This window comes from Carettochelys insculpta, chromosome 15 (assembly GCF_033958435.1).
Source record: "Carettochelys insculpta isolate YL-2023 chromosome 15, ASM3395843v1, whole genome shotgun sequence".
In the NCBI taxonomy this organism is placed as follows: Eukaryota; Metazoa; Chordata; order Testudines; family Carettochelyidae; genus Carettochelys; species Carettochelys insculpta.
In genome coordinates, this window is record NC_134151.1 from 27,810,827 (window position 1) to 27,828,779 (window position 17,953).

A 17,953-nucleotide genomic window follows, 5' to 3' on the forward strand; every position below is an offset into this window, starting at 1 on the left:
ACAGGACCCTCGTTGCTTTTGCAGACCCAGACTAACACGGCTACCCCTCTGATACTTAGAACTCATACGATGCTTAAAAAGCTGGTGGCTGCATGCAGCTCTTCCATACTGACACTCCACCATGTTACTGAGAAAGCTGAATTGCCGGTAGAAATGGCAGAAGATTTTGGCATAAATTTCTCAGATCAGAAATAGACTATGAAATTAATTGCAACAGAGAGGTAGCTGTGTTAGTCTGTATTCCAACAAAACAAACCAGCAGTCATGTAGAACTTTAAAGGCGAACAAAATTATTTATTAGGTGATGAGCTGTCATGGGGCAGACCCACTTCTTCAGATCAATAGTATTTCCATTCCAGACTGACAGTTACATAGCACAGAGGTCCAAAAAATAAAATAAAATAAAAAAAATGAAATAAAAACTGACAAATCAGATACATGGAACTGAAGGGCAGTGGGGTGAGGAAGGGAGATGCTAATAGTCTTGCCCAAGATCATTATGAATACCAAAGAAAGGGAAACTGTCCTTGTAATGCTTGAGCTAATTGCTATCTCTGTTGAGATGATGTTAATGCATCGAATTATGCAACTTATGCAACTAACTGTACAAACTCTTACTCATGTGACCAGCCCTGATTCACACACAAAGTCCAACTGTCTCCAATCACGTGAATAAGGGTTTGCATTATATGTTGCAGGAAGTGTATTGGTATCTCCTCTGATGAAATAAATGCCCATGGTTGCAGATTCATTTAGGAATAAATGCAGGAAAAATGGTTTGTGTTGGTTTCCAGCTGCATTTCTGCATTTATTTCTGCTCAGGGAGCTCTCAGTGAAGCGGATCAGCTCTACCAGTTTACAGCGTGTGGGGCGAGTAGTTCTCCAGATCTGGATCCTTCTTGCCTAAGTTCAGATCTGGAGAAATGCATTCTGGGTTTAAGCGCTAAACTCAGTCCAGTCTAAAACTAGATAAGGCAGAAACTTTGTTCCAACCCTCCAAATGAAAGAGAAAAATATTTGTTCAGCCCAAGACAATTGCAAATAAGAAAGGCCTGAAGGCTATTGTGGGCACATTGATCATTGTGTACATCATGGTGTCCAACATGCTAGTCCCTAGCATACGTGTCTATTTGGCTGGCTGAGTGTGGCTAGTTGGCTTGAACAATAAGTGTATTTTCAGAATAATGTGGCTAATTCACTACTGCTTCAGAACTGGTTGGATGCTGCGAGCCTAGAACTTCTTAAGAGAACATTACTAATTTCATAGAATCTTTGAATACTAGGACTGGAAGGGACCTCGAGAGGCCATTGAGTCCAGCCCCCTGCTCCAATGGCAGGACCAAGTACTGTCTAAGCCATCCCTGATAGACATCTATCTAACCTGTTCTTAAATATTGCCAGCATTGGAGATTCCACAACCTCCCTTGGCAATATATTCCACTGTTTGACAACCCTGACAGTTAGGAACTTTTTCCTAATATCCAACCTAAACCTCCCTTTGCTGCAGCTTAAGTCCATTGCCTCTTGTTCTGTCTTTGGAGGCCAAAAAGAACAAGTTTTTTCTCTCCTCCTTATGACACCCTTTTAGATACCTGGAAACCGCTATCATGTCGCCCCTCAATCTTTTCTTTTCCAAACTAAACAAGCCCAATTCTTTCAGCCTGTCTTCATAGGTCACATTCTCTAGATCTTTAATCATTCTTGTCGCTCTTTTCTGGACCCTCTCTAATTTCTCCACATCTTTCCTGAACTGTGGGGCCCAGAACTGGACACAATACTCCAGCTGAGGCCTAACCAGCGCAGAGTAGAGCGGAAGAATGACTTGTGTCTTGTTCACAACACACCTGTTAATGCATCCCAGAATAATGTTTGCTTTTTTTGCAACAGCATCACACTGTTGACTCATATTTAGCTTGTGGTCCACTATAATCCCTAGATCCCTTTCTGCTGTAGTCATTCCTAGACAATCTCTCCCCGTTCTGTATGTGTGAAACTCATCGTTCCTTCCCAAGTGGAGCACTTTGCCTTTGTCCTTATTAAACTTAATCCTGTTTATCTCAGACCATTTCTCCAATTTATCCAGATCATTTTGAATTATGATGCTATCCTGCAAAGCAGTTGCAACCCCTCCCAGCTTGGTATCATCTGAAAACATAATAAGTATACTTTCTATGCCAATATCTAAATTGTTGATGAAGATAGTGAAAAGAAACCAGTCCTAAAACAGACCCCCTGTGGAACCCCACTTGTTATACTTTTCCAGCAGGATTCAGAACCATTAAGAACTACTCTCTGAGTAGGGTTATCCAGCCAGTTATGCACCCACCTTATAGTAGCCTTATCTAAATTGTACTTGACTAGTTTTTTGATAAGAATATCATGTAAGACCATATCAAATGCTTTACTAAAGTCTAGGTATACCACATCTACCGCTTCTCCCCTATCCACAAGGCTCGTTATCATATCAAAGAAAGCTGTCAGATTGGTTTGACATGATTTGTTCTTTACAAATCCATGCTGACTGTTTCCTATCACCTTACCATCTTCTAAGTGCTTGTAGATGATTTCTTTAATTACCTACTTCACTATCTTTCCTGGCACAGAAGTTAAGCTGACTGGCCTGTAGTTTCCTGGGTTATTCTTATTCCCCTTTTTATAGATGGGCAATATATTTGCCCTTTTCGAGTCTTCTGGAATCTTTCCTGTCTCCCATGATTTTCCATCGATGATAGATGAAGGCTCAGATATCTCCTCTATCAGCTCCTTGAGTATTCTAGGATGCATTTCATCAGGCCCTGGTGACTTGCAGACATCTAATTTTTCTAAGTGATTTTTAACTTGTTCTTTTTTTATTTCAACTTCTAACCCTACCCCTTTCCTACTAGCATTCACTATGTTGGGCATTCCTTCATCAGACTTCTCAGTGAAGACTGAAACAAAGAAGTCATTAAGCATCTCTGCCATTTCCAAGTTCCCTGTTACTGTTTCTGCAATGGCCCTACCCTGTCCATGGTCTTCCTCTTGTTTCTAATATATTTATAATAAGCCTTCTTGTTTCCCTTTTGGCCTGTAGCTAGTTTGAGCTCATTTTGTGCCTTAGCCTTTCTAATCTTGCTCCTGTACTCTTGTGTTGTTTGCTTATATTCACCCTTTGTGATTTGTCCTTGTTTCCATTTTTCATATGATTCCTTTTTTATTTTGAGATCATGCAAGATCTCCTGGTTAAGCCAAGGCAGTCTTTGCCATATTTTCTATCTTTCCTATGCAGCAGGATAGCTTGCTTTTGGGCCCTTAATAATGTCCCTTTGAAAAACTGCCAACTCTTCTCAGCTGTTTTTCCCCTCAGTTTTGCTTCCCATAAGACCTTACCTACCAGCTCTCTGAGTTTACCAAAATCTGCCCTCTTGAAATCCATTATCTCTATTTCACTGTTTTCCCTTCCCTTCCTTAGAATTGTGAACGCTATGATTTCATGATCACTTTCACCCAAGCTGCCTTCCACTTTCAAGTTCCCTACCAATTCCTCCCTGTTTGTTAAAATCAAATCTAAAGGGGGAAGAGCGCGCTCCAATGGACCATAAATTGCCTTTGCATTATTAGGTGCTCCTTTCTGCCAATGTACCCTTAAAAATACTTATCTGTTGCATTATTGAAGAAAGCTTAGCTGTTTTTTTTAACTTGAAGTGCATACACACATATACATACACTTAAAAGGCCCAATTTAATTACATTCTGGGTGTATAGCTTGCTTGTTTGTACTATTGTCCTTATTACCTTATTAATTCAAAACATTGCTTTTCATCAAGCAGGACTGCAATGGTGTTTGATTTTCACTGGCAAAGAGGACAGCAGCAATCACAGAATACAAACAGCAAAGAGTCATTTCAAAAGAATAGCTTGTTTCAGGATTGAAACCTGGGGTTGTGAGATCAATCCTTGAGGAGGCCATTTAGGGATTGGGGCAAATACAATGTCAGGGATGGTGCTTGGTCCTGCCAAGAGGGCAGGGGACTGGACTAGATGATCTCCTGAGGTCCCTTCCAGTTCTAGGAGAGGGGTATCTCCAATTATATCTTTTTTTATATCAACCTGGGTTTTGGGGATTTAGAAAAGGAACAAAGCTAGGAGGCATATCAAAGAGAAAAAAACACATACCAGAAAAACAATAGTAAATAAATGTAAGTGAAATGAAAGGATCCAAAAATAGGAAATCATTGAGTCCAAGAGGAGGAGAACAATGTAAAGAACATGAGGCTGTTGGGAGCCACGCTGACTGGAGGAGGAGAAAAGGGGGCAACTGCCTAGGGGTTGCGGTGATTTTAAAGAGCAAAGAGGGCCCTGGGCACCACCAACAGAACTGGTGGACTGAGTTAGGCTTCCTGCACACCCTCACTCAGTGTTGCGCCTGGAAGTGTCCTGTCCCTGAGGCCTTGGGGGATGGGGGAAGGGTGGGGACAGAGGGACTCTGAACACTGCCCCTAACCTGAGCACCGACTCTGCAGCTGCCAATAGCTGGGAACTAGGGCATTGGGAGTTGGAGGGGTGGTGCATGGAGACACCATGGCCCCCACCTAGAAGCCACTGCCAGAGGGTTGTGATGGCCATTTCTGGGAGCTGTTCAAGGTAAGCACTCCCTCCCCTATCCCCTTCTGCACCCAAATCCCTGCTCCACCCCAGAGCCCTGCACCCAAGCTCACCCCCAGAGCCTGCAACCTTTACTCCCTTGTGCTGTCCAATACCTGTCCAGTGCCTGTCTCCCACCCAGGATCCAGCCACTCAACAGCCAAACTCCCTCCCATGGCCTGCACACCCCAGCTCCTGCTCACGGCCTGCACCCCACAACCAGCAACTTGCTGGGCACCAGCCAGTGCAGGTGCAGATGCAACAGTGGCCAAATATCAGGCAGATCTCACTTGTACAGACACGACTTGGGCATGTGTGGGCCCACTGACTGTTCTGCCCTGGGTCCCAGAATTGCTATGAGCATGTCTAGCTGTGTAAAAAGCACAGAATTTTTTCATATGTTAAGACTGTGTTTGGAAGGCTTAGGTGTGGAGAGCTGGGAAAAGAAGTAACTAGAGGAAAAGGTTGGGCTGCTCAGCTGGTGTAAATTAAAATAGTTCCAATGCTGGAGCCAGACCAGAGGGGCATCTGCACCTTAATTTGCAGTGCACTAACGTGTGAAAGCCACAAAACAATTTGTCCATGCAGAGAAATGATATCTGGCTGAGTGTATCATTCAGCATTTCAAGGAAGCGCTACTGAAGGCACAGAAAGAAACTGGCCCAATGCACAGCAAGAGAAGTAAATATGGTAGGAGACCAGACTGGCTTAATGGGGAAATCCTTGGAAAACTTAGGCACAAAAAGGGAGCTTACAAAAAGTGGAAACTGGGACAGATGTCTAGGGAGGGTTATAAACATGTAGCTCGAGAATGTAGGGCAGTTATCAGGAAGGCAAAAGCACAACTGGAATTGTGACTCGTGAGGAATGTGAAGAATGACAAGAAAAGTTTCTACAGGCATGTTAGCAAGAAGAAGGTGATTGGAAAAAGGCAAATGTAGTCCCCATCTTTAAAAAAGGGAAGCAGGATAATCCATGGAACTATAGGCCAGTCAGTCTTACAACAGTCCCTGGAAAAATCATGGAAGGGCTCCTCAAGGAAGTCATTTTGGGGCACTTGGAGGTGGGGAGAGTGATCAGGAATAGTCAGCATGGATTAATGAAGGGCAAGTCATGCCTAACCAATCTGATTAGTTTCTGCAGTGAGATAACTGGCTCTGTGGATAGGGGAAAATCAATGGATGTGATTTATCTTGACTTTAGCAAAGCTTTTGATACGGTCTCCCACAATATTCTTGTTGGCAAGTTAAAGGAATGTGGATTGGATAAATGGACAGTAAGATGGATAGAAAGCTGGCTAGAAGATCGGGCCCAGAGGGTAGTGATCAACGGCTCGCTGTCGGGATGGCGGTCGGTGTCTAGTGGAGTGCCCCAAGGTTCGATTCTGGGTCCTGTTCTGTTCAACATATTTATCAATGATCTGGATGAGGGGCTGGATTGCACCCTCAGCAAGTTTGCGGATGACACTAAGCTAGGGGGAGAGGTAGATACGCTGGAGGGTAGGGACAGGGTCCAGACTGACTTGGACAAATTGGAAGACTGGGCTGCAAGACATCTGATGCGGTTCAATAAGGACAAGTGCAGAGTCCTGCACTTGGGCCGGAAGAATCCCAAGCATTGTTACAGGCTGGGGTCCGACTGGCTCAGTAGTAGCTTTACACAAAAGGACCTGGGAGTTGTAGTGGATGAGAAGATGGACGTGAGTCAGCAGTGTGCTGTTGTAGCCCAGAAAGAGATTATTCCTCTTTATTTGGCTTTGGTGAGGCCACATCTGGAGTACTGTGCCCAGTTCTGGGCCCCCAATTATAGGAAGGATGTGGATACACTGGAGAGGGTCCAGCGGAGGGCGACCAAAATAATTAGGGGGCTGGAGCATGTGACTTATGAAGAAAGGTTGAAGGAACTGGGACTGTTTAGTCTGCAGAAGAGAAGACTGAGGGGGCACTTGATAACAGCCTTCAACTTACCGAAGGGAGGCTGCAAAGAGGCTGGAGAGAGGCTGTTCACAGTGGTCATGGATGGCAGAACACGGAACAATGGTCTCAAGTTGCGGTTGGAAAGGTCCAGGTTGAACATCAGGAAAAACTTTTTCACTAGGAAGGTGGTGAAGCATTGGAATGGTCTACCAAGGGAAGTAGTGGAGTCTCCATCCCTGGAGGTGTTTAAGTCTCGCCTTGACAAAGCCCTGTCTGGGCTGATCTGATGGGTTTGGTCCTGCTTAGAGCAGGGGGCTGGACTCAATGGCTTTTTTAGGTCTCTTCCAGCTCTACTGTTCTATGATTCTATGATTCTATACCATGCAAAAGTATTTGAATGATATTTGGTCAGTTTGGTATTTGGTATTTGGTCAGTCTGGAAATGTAGCAGGGGCATTCCTTTAAGATCCACCCATAACCCAAGGTCTACCTCTCAGAGCACCAAAATGAAGTACCCCTAACCAGTGGACTGGGCAGATCTTGAGAATTCAGTCCTCCCACTAATCCTTTGCTTCCTTCAACTAGTCGTGAAATAGTTAATAATATTGCCAGCAGCCTTATCATTAGGTTGAAGACTTAAAACCTCATCTAGATGGATGGGTCAATTCACACCTCTCTGAGTAAGGTTACACTCCCTACTAACCATAAGGGCTGGAGACTTACATTGGTTTGTAAAGCTTATGGAATGTCAACAGACCCAGGTCACTGGCACCAGAACTGAACCTGCAATCCTAGGGGCTAATGCCCTGTGCTCTACTGTATGAGCTGAAGGCCAGATGGCTCTCATCCAAGGCTGTAGAGCAGCATCTTCAGTCACCCTAGTATGAAGTCTCAGTGCCTCTGGGTACTACACTTCGATTCCACAACGCACAATGGCAACCTCCAAACCATTAGCAGCTCACAAACCCATGCCAAGAAAGACTAGTTGGACTCCTGCATTTGGCCTGTTCGCGTACATAGTGGAGTGAAATATTTTCTATAAGTTTGGGATAAAGTCAATTGTCTGCTTCCCTTGAGAGGTAAATGGATAAAAGAAACCAAGGACCCTATTGTTTTTAGTGCTAACTGATCTGTATAGCTGAGGGCAAGAGAAGTTTTCAGAGTGAAACCAAAAAATGTTTACCTGTGCTGTGTGGCATGGACCTTTCATGGGGGGAGGGGAGGGGCTGGGAGTAATCAACATGACAAAGAAGTAGATGGGCAAAACTCTCATTGGGGAATAAGAGATTTGGAGGCAAATTTTGTTTTCAGACACTCCAGCAGCAGAGTTGCTCTGATTTACCCTGGAGTGTGAAATTTGGCTCCAACTAAAGACACCAAGATTTGGAGAAGAACTGTGGTGCATTAGAATCTGTCCTCAGTGCTGGTCAGGACTGACTCTTGTAGTCAGCATACCATGGTGTTTTATAATGGAACAACGTATTATTGGTGTCATATTAACAACCAGCACTGATAAACAGACGGAAAGGGGTAGGATAATGGGTTTTTATCTTACTTATTTAATACAGGTTGAACCTTGCTAGTCAGGCACCCTCTGGACCGTACCAGTGCTAAATCAGAGAATTTACCAAACCACAGAAGGTCAATATTGTCTAGCAGCATTACCAACACTTCCAATGCTTACTGGACTCTTAGGGGTGAATTTAGAGCTAATTAACAGCACAGAACACCGAGAGCCAGGACTGGTGGTTTTACAGGACAATAGGAAACTTGGTCCCATCCAAGATAAGTAGACGTCCAGTTAACTAAAATCATGCTGGACCACAGATGTTGCGGGATCAAAGAGTGCTGGACAGGAGAGATTCAACTTGTATTACTTTACTGAAAAATGATGTGGCCAGCTCAAGCCACAACAAGCAAACTCTTTTTTGTCAGCAAAACGGAAGAAAAGAAGGAATGGAACCTGCTGCAGAAATATAGGACTCTTATTTCATGGGACTGTAGTTCAAGACAAAAATTCGAAGAGGCACAGAGTCCTGTCACTCTGCGCAAGAGAACTCTCAGCCAGTTATGGGGATGGCCAAGCAGGATCAATAAGGAACACTGAGTGGATACATACTCAGCCATATGATGATGACATGCATGAGAGTTTATACATGGAAATGGGGAGCTCATGCAAATGAGTTCTTCCCAACCTTCCCCTGCACCTCTGAAGGTCCAGAAAGGATCTGCTTTAAACAGAAGATATATAGTCAGAGCCTCAGAAATGCAGAAGAAGCATTTGGGTGGGGTTAGTGGGACAGAAACTCCCCTGAAGAACCCTGCCACTGTAGGATGTTGGCTCCTGCCTCCCCTCTATCCAGGAACGTGAGGAGTGTAGGACACTTGCTTTCTGTACACATCTCTGGCTCTGCAGTTTCTCTGAGAATCCCCCTACACCTGTCCCCCAGCCACACTGACTGAAAAGCTAGTTCACTCTTCTCTCTCCCCTGGGCTGGCTATCTTTTGCCAGCAGTGCTAACAGCCACCACGGGCTCTGGGGCAAGGCAGTGGCAGGGAAGATAGCTCTGCTCTTGGAAGGAGTACAGCCAAGAGCGGAAGGGGTGGAGCTTAGGGCATTCAGCCCTCAGTGCTGCCCAGACTGTGGTGCTGCCTCCTTACCCCACCCCCCACCACTACACAGCTGTGCACAGCAGTGGTGCCACAGCAATTCAAAGAGCCTGGAGCTCTGGCCATTGCTGCTGCTGCTACTTTATGCCTAGGAGTTGTCTCGCTGAATTCAGCAGGACTATGCATTTATGTAAAGACAGCCATATGCTGAAATCTTTCCAGGAGCAGAGCCTTATATATTACAGGCAACATGACAATTCCCCAGTTATTCATTTACACTTTTTTTTATTCATCTGTTCAATATTCAGAAGAGCTGGTGTATAAATGTATGTTCTAATGGGAGGTTGATTTAATGGATACCAACTGGACGTGATAGGAATTGAACATTTTGATGAAAGAGGATTCACGTTCTTATTTATCTTGACAAATAGAAACTAGTCAGTGGTTATTTTAAAGGATGTTGAGTATTAAACATTACTTTTAATCTCATTTATTCGAGAAGCTCTACATGTTTTAGAAAATTGGTTTTTTGAAAATTATGGGCTCATGAACGGATCTGTAATCTTTTGGATTTGACAAACATAGAAATAATTCCTTACAGGCATTTCAAGTAAATGGAACCAAAATTTTTTGAGGACTGACTCAACTAGCTATCACTTCTATTACTTTTAAGTATGATCGACAAGCCATCTCCTGGAATACAATGGCTGATGTGGCCAACTGTCATTTAATAAAAAATGTTCTTCTTCCTAACCCTACAACCAAAGTAGTGAAAAAGCTATTTATTGCACATCCATATACACATTTATATCCTCTTGTCTGAGCATTTCATCTCCATCAAAGAACTGGTATTTCTTGCGATTGTTTAAATGAAGTGATCAACTAATAGCTGACTGGGTCACCCTTGCCCTCTAGGTGTTCTTCATAGAACTTAGAGCAGCATTTGATATGGTCAATGCCTGGGTGCCTATAAAAGATGCTCTGCATTTATTAATATTTCTTCATATCACCCCCAAGTTTTTAGATGGGATCATATTACGCTAGTAGGTAGTATGACTTAATCTACTCTTTCGCTTGACATTCAACAATCCACCTACAGTTGTCATTGACTGCTAATTCATTTTTATCTTGTCCCATCATACCACTAACTGAGAAGAATAATATGCTAATGAAATAGTTTTTAAAAAGGAACTACACAAACACGTCCTGGCAGAGAGAGGAAGGAAAGAAAAAGAGATTTAAAAAACCAGGAGGAGATATGAAAATATGACAGGATGAGCAAAGAGACAAGAATCACCCTCCTCCCCTCAAGTCATCCACCCTTACTGGTGCTTTTTTTCTTCTCTTTCTGTATCCCGTTCAAATTTTTTCACTCGTCCCCATGTCTTCCCTATTTCCATTCTTTCCTTTTTGCTGGTTTCCTCAGATTTTCCATTTCCTCCACCCCCGTCTTTATTACCTTTGAAGATTAATTTCAAACCATCCTCACTTGCTGCATTTGCACTGAGCTTGTTCCCCCCCACGGCAAAGCTCAGGTTGCAACACTGTTTGTGATATTTGTTTAGAAAGATTTTTGACATCATTTTAAGCCTTGAATATAAATAACCATAAAAAACATGCACCTTAACCAGTCTGTACCTTGCTGCAGGGAGCAATCCAATATGCTATGGCGAGGAAAGGAAGGCCTACCGAGACACCAAAGACAGCCAAGAATTTCACAGCTATAGACTGCTGACGTAAGCCTGAGAGATTTTCATACCACATGGTGAGCAGCTGCTGCTGACAGTTGGGATGAGCAACAAACTGTAAAATAAAAATAATAAAGATATTTGTAGCATTTATGAAGAGCATGAGATCTCAGAAAGCAAACTGCTGTGCTCCACACACAGACTGCAGCCTGGAGATAGACAGCTGGTTGTAGTAGGTTCTACAGCTCACCAGAGCCAAGCATGTTTCATTTTTTGTAATCAGCCACAGCTCACAGTATAAGTGTTCAGAGAATTCCAAGTCAGTCTCTCTAAATATGTGCTCATTGGCAACATTGGTTCAGTCCTCATCTTATTTCTCTTTGTAGAGGAGTCTTGGTGACCCCATCTTGATCAAAATAACATTGTCTGCCATGTCTGTACTGTCCACAGTACAGACAAGCCCAGGCCTGTCTAATGCCTGATTGATGCAAGTACATGCAGGCAGGGCCAAAGGGAGGAATCTGTGAAAGGCAGAAATGTATTGTACCATCATATATCTTTCCAACAATGCAATGGGACTCTCTGGGGCCAGGAGTAACTGGTGCTAGTACATTCCATTTTAGATAAGCAGAAACTTTCCAATAGAGCCATAGAACTGTTAATTAATCACATAGTCAATTATTAAAATAGCCAAGTGCAGTATACATATAGATTAAAAAGAGATAATCAGTGGAAGGGATAGGATAAGGTAATCCCACTACCTTATTCACTGCAATTAGAAGCTAAAACCTGTTCTGAACTAGCAAATGCAGTGGGAAAGCAAAGAGGCCATGACCTTCCATCTGATAATTGTAAGTTTTGCTAAGGGTAGGACTGTGCAGGATTTATAAAATAAATTCACGTAGATTCGTATCACCAAAGTAGAGTATCTTGTGTTTTGTCCTGGGTGTAAACATTACTATTCTGTCACTGTCACTTATATACATTGAAATAGATCTGTGTCATTTTGCATTATTTGTCTGCGCTATTTTGTATCATTATAAAGTTAGAGTATAATTTATCCATGGGGCTACTGGTTCCTTTTGAATTCAAAGTCTTAAACACATGACACTGTTATAGGAACAGATGTTGCTATACCTGATCAGACCAATGGCCCATTTATCTAGGATCCAGTCTCTGACAGTGACTACAAAGAAAGCTCGGGTGCATCTACACTAGGAACTAACTTCGAAGTTAGCATTCCCATAAGGACTTCAAAGTTGGGCTCCCTTACTTTGAAGTTAACTTCAAAGTAAGGGAAAACATGTGTAGACACTCTGCAGGCTACTTTGAAGTAGTGCCTAACTTCAAAGTTAACTTCAAAGTAAGGGAGCCCAACTTCGAAGTTCTTATGGGAATGGAGTAGTGCCCTACTTCAAAGTTTAACTTCAAAATAGGGTGCTTGTAGACACTCAACTCTGAAGTCTGTTACTTCAAAGTTGACATGGATAGAGGGAGTGCTGCATTACTGTGCAGAGGACATTAAATCCAATCTCCTGGGAGGACTTGCAACTGTAGCACAACTCTATGGAGTCTGATCCCTGACCACCATCTCCATTAATAAAAACTTGCTTCCTTTACAGACTATCCTGAGACCCAGCAATAAGCATTTTCCCTTTTTTTTTTTCAATTTGCATGATTCTATTGCTTCAACATACTACAAAACTTTAAGCTGCTCCTTTATATTACCTGAGATTGTTTTTAAATAAATGGAAGTCTGTAACTCATTGATGTGCAAAGCAGCAAGTGAGATCCAAAGTACCCAAGATTACTCTCATTTAACACAGTACATGTTTTTTATCCCTGAGCTAAGATTCTTCTTCTTGCTTTCTATGCCATAGAAGAGAATATGCCAGTAGCAGACAAGCCAAAGGCCAATTTCCTAATGGAAGAATTACTGCACCATTGGGTCACGGAATCATTTTATTATAGAAGATGAATCTTCTTTAGTTCCCATCTCTCCACAGAGTGATTCAATTTACAGACTATATAATATGACTACTTTTTAATTATGTTTCATCATGATTACAGATAAGATAATTAAAATAAGAGATTAAAGAAAATATGTTATTATTGTAGTCAATTATGTTACTCAGGAAGGAGTAGTCCATTAATGAGTTTGTAAGGTATTGAATGAGAGGAAATTAAAAATATTGAACATTTCTCCAGTTTCTCTAGAATTGGAAAGAAAGAAAAAAGTGTTTGGATTTGAATGGATTCAAAGTAAAATGGCTCAGAAAACTGAGAAAGACAGAAAATCTAACCTGCACTTACATAGCAACAATATTTGTAATATCTAGCACATGGGGAAAAATCACATGTATATCCCTTTATATATTGGACATTTGCAGCTGGCTAAAATGTGTTTAATTGTTACATTATTGCTAGTACAGATTGAAATACAATAACATGCTAATTAAGATTAGTGTACTGTGGAACAGTGCTTTCTGTTCTGCAAATAATAGTACTTTAATATATGCTTTTCAGTTAGAAGACAAGCTTTCAGATATGTCTTTCTGAAAAATTGGATTTACGGATACTGCTGAGTTGAGCTGAGGAAAGAGTTCACAGTGAATCATAACAAATTTTGCCTCTTGGTGTACACAAATTTCCCTGGAGTGTTCACAGTTTTCTTCATTATATGTATTATTCTAAATTTGCAAAAACAGCTACAATAAAATTCTTGGTCTAGAAGCCATTGGGCATGTGTTCATGGTGAGCATTTCACATTTGAGCTCAAATGGAGACTATGGCCATTTGATCAGAAATTGGCATGCCCAGACAATGCTTTTAGGATTATTGCCTTTTTAAGGCAAAGAAGCAAAAGTTACACCTGGAGGAAAAGTGGAAAGATGATTAATTAGCCTACAAGATAAAGTCAATTTTTGGGAAGAAGGGGCCTCTGGAAGTAGAACTTTCTTCCGGAAGGCCCCCCCCCCCGGGAGCCACACTTCTACATGTTGTTTTGGAGTCTGGAAGAGCATCTTCCAGACTCCAAATCATGTGACCTTATGTTAATAAGGTGCAGGGAATTTGCATCTGCCCCTCATTAGCATATTTCAGGCCATTTATTAGCATGGAAAGTGGCATGTGTACAAGTGGCCAAAAAGTGTTCTTTTGAAACTAAATCAAAAGAATGCAGTGCTCCTTTCAAAATCACTGTTTCAGGAAAAGTGCCCTTTTTCAAAAGCTTCTTTTGAAACAAAACACGTGTAGACTCTCCGCAGGCCCTTTTTTTGAAAGAGCAGTCCTCATGCCGCCTGATTTTTTTAACCCTGCCCTGTTCTCTCGAAAGCCCGGGGGCTGTGTGGACTCTCTTTTTCAAAAGAACAGATCACTCTTTCAATCCGCTTTTTTCTGTGTAGTTGCACTGTTTCGACAGAAGTTCTTTCATAAGAGATCTTCCAGAAGGGCTTCTTTTGAAAGATCTCTGGAGCAGAGACGTAGCCTTAGATTGGCAATGTGCCATAAAGCCCGCATGCCGTTCATCTTTCTCTGACTAATATCAAAAGGAGGAAAGATAACTGATTAAAATTAATCCAAGCACTCATTTTCTGACAATTTTTCATTACATTTGCTCCATAAGATATTAATGACATTCTTGGTGACCTTTGGATAATGTTAACTTTCCCTCTATGTTGATCAAACTATCAGAAATTGATCTTAGATTCCCCTCATACACTGACATGGCAGATGTATTTAATTTGCCATTCTAAGGATCCACACTAAGTTCAAAGATGACACTAAAGGCTTATCTAATATCCTTGGCACAGAAAATGACAAGAGTTCAAACGAGCAGATCAAAGGCAGTGTATTTTTATGGTACTGAAGTTGTAGCAAGCAAGGAATTGTGAGGCATTAAGTTTAACTCTATAGGGCCAAGTTCTGTAGAGCTTCATCAATCAGAACTCCCATCAACTTCAATTTGCCTAAGTCAGGACAACGGAATGTGGCTGGCAGATTATTAAGACAAACAGGGCTGATCAGAGTCTTTGCTGTGTCCCTGGAACAGACAGGTCTTTGGACAAAAGTGGGAGGTGATGGGGGAGGCCAGCCCTTCAATGCCACTAGGGAGGCAGTGTGCATGCTGTTGGGGGCTCCAGCAGTAATTTAAAGTGCCTGGAGCTCCAGCTGCTGCTGTTGCCAAGGTAGTAGCAGTGGCAGCTGGGAGACCTGGGCCTTTTTAAATCATTGGGCCCTGGTGCAGCTGTCTTCTTTGCCTCCCCGCTCTGCAGCCCTGGGAACTGTGGGAGCACGAGCACCTGGTGGCCGGGCCTCACTCTCAAGGCAGAATGACCATACACTCCATCTTGGAATGCTATCATACAACGGCGGGAAGGTCTGAAGTCAGGCCAGGAGAAAGAAATCAGAAAGTTGACAAGTAGTTGGAGAGTCCCCAAAGAGAACATCCTGACAAGCAGATAGTAAGCCCCCAAAGAGAACAGCTGGGGCTAGTAGCTGGAAGCCCCCCAAAGAGAACATCTTGGTTGTACAACATCAGAGGGTCTCAGGGGAGGTTCAGAAAAAGACCAAGGACAGAGGAAATCTTGTAACGTGTTCTGACAGGCCGGGAGGATAGAAAGCCCAAATTAGGTAACAAACGCTTTAATTGGCCAGGTATCGAACCCCCAAGTAAGAAACAGTATAAAAGGTGATTTAGCAGGAATAAGGGCGTGGGCTCCTGGACACAAGGCGGAGGCTAGCAACTTCCAGTCCAGACAGCAGACCCCGGCCTGATCACCCGGACGTCACCACCACGAAAGGTCCCAACCAAGCCGTATCTCTGACTTGAAGGGCCGCTGTAACGTAGTTATTGGTGAGATGTGGGAGCATTGGATGTTATTGGTAAGTCACGTGTAATTATATATAGTTATATGTAACCTAGTATTTAGCTTATGCCAAATAAATAACTATATATATATATATATATATATATATATAACAAGTGTTAAGTAATTGTAGTTACGAATAAATGAATAAATCACTATTGGTAAATACCACTAGCTGGTCTAGCTGGGTCTGTATAGAGAATTATTGGGACTTAGAACAGCCACAGGGCATTGTGGTGTTCACAATCGGAGTGTTATTGTTCCTGGTACTCATAATACTGTGGAAACCTAGGTTTTAAAGTGAATACACTGAATCACATATTGCTGCTACACTATATCAGGCTGCTATAAAGGTGGGGTGGTTGGTCCTGGGCCACCCGACTCCCCCCGCTGTATCACACCCCACGTGCACCCACGGGACCCGGAGTAGGTCGGCACATCATCAGGAACAAGTTATGACTGCTGCTATGCTGATGCGCTATGGGGAACCATAGAATCATAGAACACTAGGACTGGAAGGGGCCTCGAGAGGCCATCGAGTCCAGTCCCCTGCCCCGACAGCAGGACCGACCACTATCTACACCATCCCTGATAGACATCTATCTAACCTGTTCTTAAATATCTCCAGCGAGGGAGATTCCACAACCTCCCTTGGCAACTTATTCCAGTACTTGACCACCCTGACAGTTAGGAACTTTTTCCTAATGTCCAACCTAAACTTCCCTTGCTGCAGCTTAAGTCCATTGCCTCTTGTTCTCTCCTCCGAGGCCAAGAAGAACAAGTTTTCTCCCTCCTCCTTATGACACCCTTTAAGATATCTGAAAACTACTGTCATGTCCCCCCTCAATCTTCTCTTTTCCAAGCTAAACAAGCCCAATTCTTTCAGCCTTTCTTCATAAGTCATGTTCTCCAGACCTTTTATCATTCTAGTTGCTCTTCTCTGGACCTTCTCTAAGGAAGAAGGGGGGTAAGAAACCTCCCTCACATAATGCGAATGTGCAAAGGGAAACAAATTTGGCTGCGAGGAGTGGAGCTGGGCGGGGGAGAGAGACATCATTACCATTGTCAGGAGCACTAAGCGGAGGGGTGAGTTGGGAAAGTAAGGGCCATGGCCCCAAAGCCCTGGCACACAAGCACTTCTGCACTGGGTATAAATTGTAGCTAGGCCTATTTAATGGCCCCAGACAGCACAGTCCTCCTCGGAATTGAGGAAACCAGTGTTTTTCTGCTGAAGCCAAGGGAGTGACACTGATTTATACTAACTGACCCTCTGCCTTTGAACAGCTACATATTTAGCAAGTGCTACAGCCACCCTCTTCCTGCTCCTCATCACAGAGAGGCACCATTTGGTCTTCAAACCACCTCTCCATTGCCATGGTACAGGGCAGTTACTTGTTTTACAAATGAAACAATCCTGCTCATCAAGTGGGCACCAACTGAGGATAAAGGTATTGCCTGTCATAAGCCTAGTGTCAGAACCTCAGACTGAACACAGGCAGCAGGACTGCTCCAACGACGAGTGTCATACAATTCCCAGGGAAGTAAGTAGTAAAACTCCCGTTGACGTCAGTGGCAGTTAAAATGGGCCAAAGGTTTCATTTCCCTGAGTGAATTAGCCAGGATTGCTAGACGCTGTTATAATGAGATAGCACCCTGGATAGTAGCATTCCCAAAGTGCTACGTAGTTTGATGCATGACAGCCGTTCACCCTTGATCATCATGCATGTATGCAGTTCTCAGAATAAGGAACAACAGCTTTCCAAAGGGACTAGCTAAAGAGTTACTGTACTGTCACGGATCGCGTACGACAAAGTCACATGTCTGCAACTGCATTACTTTTGTTGTTTCAGGAGATTTTAAATAGACACCTTTATTTTTATTTAGTGCCAATTATCCTCAACAAAGGTGGCATTTGGCCCCAGAGTCCCAGTTGCTTCTATGAATTATTATTTGTTAGTTTAATTGTGTACAGGTTGTACCTCCCTTGACTAACACCCCCACTCAAACAAGGGGATTTGCTGGATGTGGGGAAGTCAGGCTCCCAGGCTGCCTGGAGCGGGGCACCACTCCTGCAGGGCTCCTCCATAGGGCTGCAGGGCAACTGCACCCTGGCCAGGTTCCCCACTGCTGTGGGGCAGCCAGTAGGACTCCATGCCACATCCAGGGTTCCTGTTGGCTCCCCGCCACAGGGCTCCTGGATGGGCTCCCAACTTGGGTTGGGAGCCCCACTGTGGGGCTCTCCTACGCC

General features: G+C 43.2%; 1 protein-coding gene across 3 annotated transcripts in view; it reads right to left on the reverse strand.

Annotated features, from left to right (window-relative positions):
• TRPC7 (transient receptor potential cation channel subfamily C member 7) overlaps nt 1-17,953 on the reverse strand; it is a 139,944-nt gene that overhangs the window by 48,064 nt on the left and 73,927 nt on the right. For all 3 annotated transcript variants that reach the window (XM_075009564.1, XM_075009566.1, XM_075009565.1), the window contains one exon: nt 10,788-10,952. In XM_075009564.1, coding sequence (XP_074865665.1) covers nt 10,788-10,952 — 165 coding nt within the window. The remainder of the gene's footprint in view (nt 1-10,787; nt 10,953-17,953) is intronic.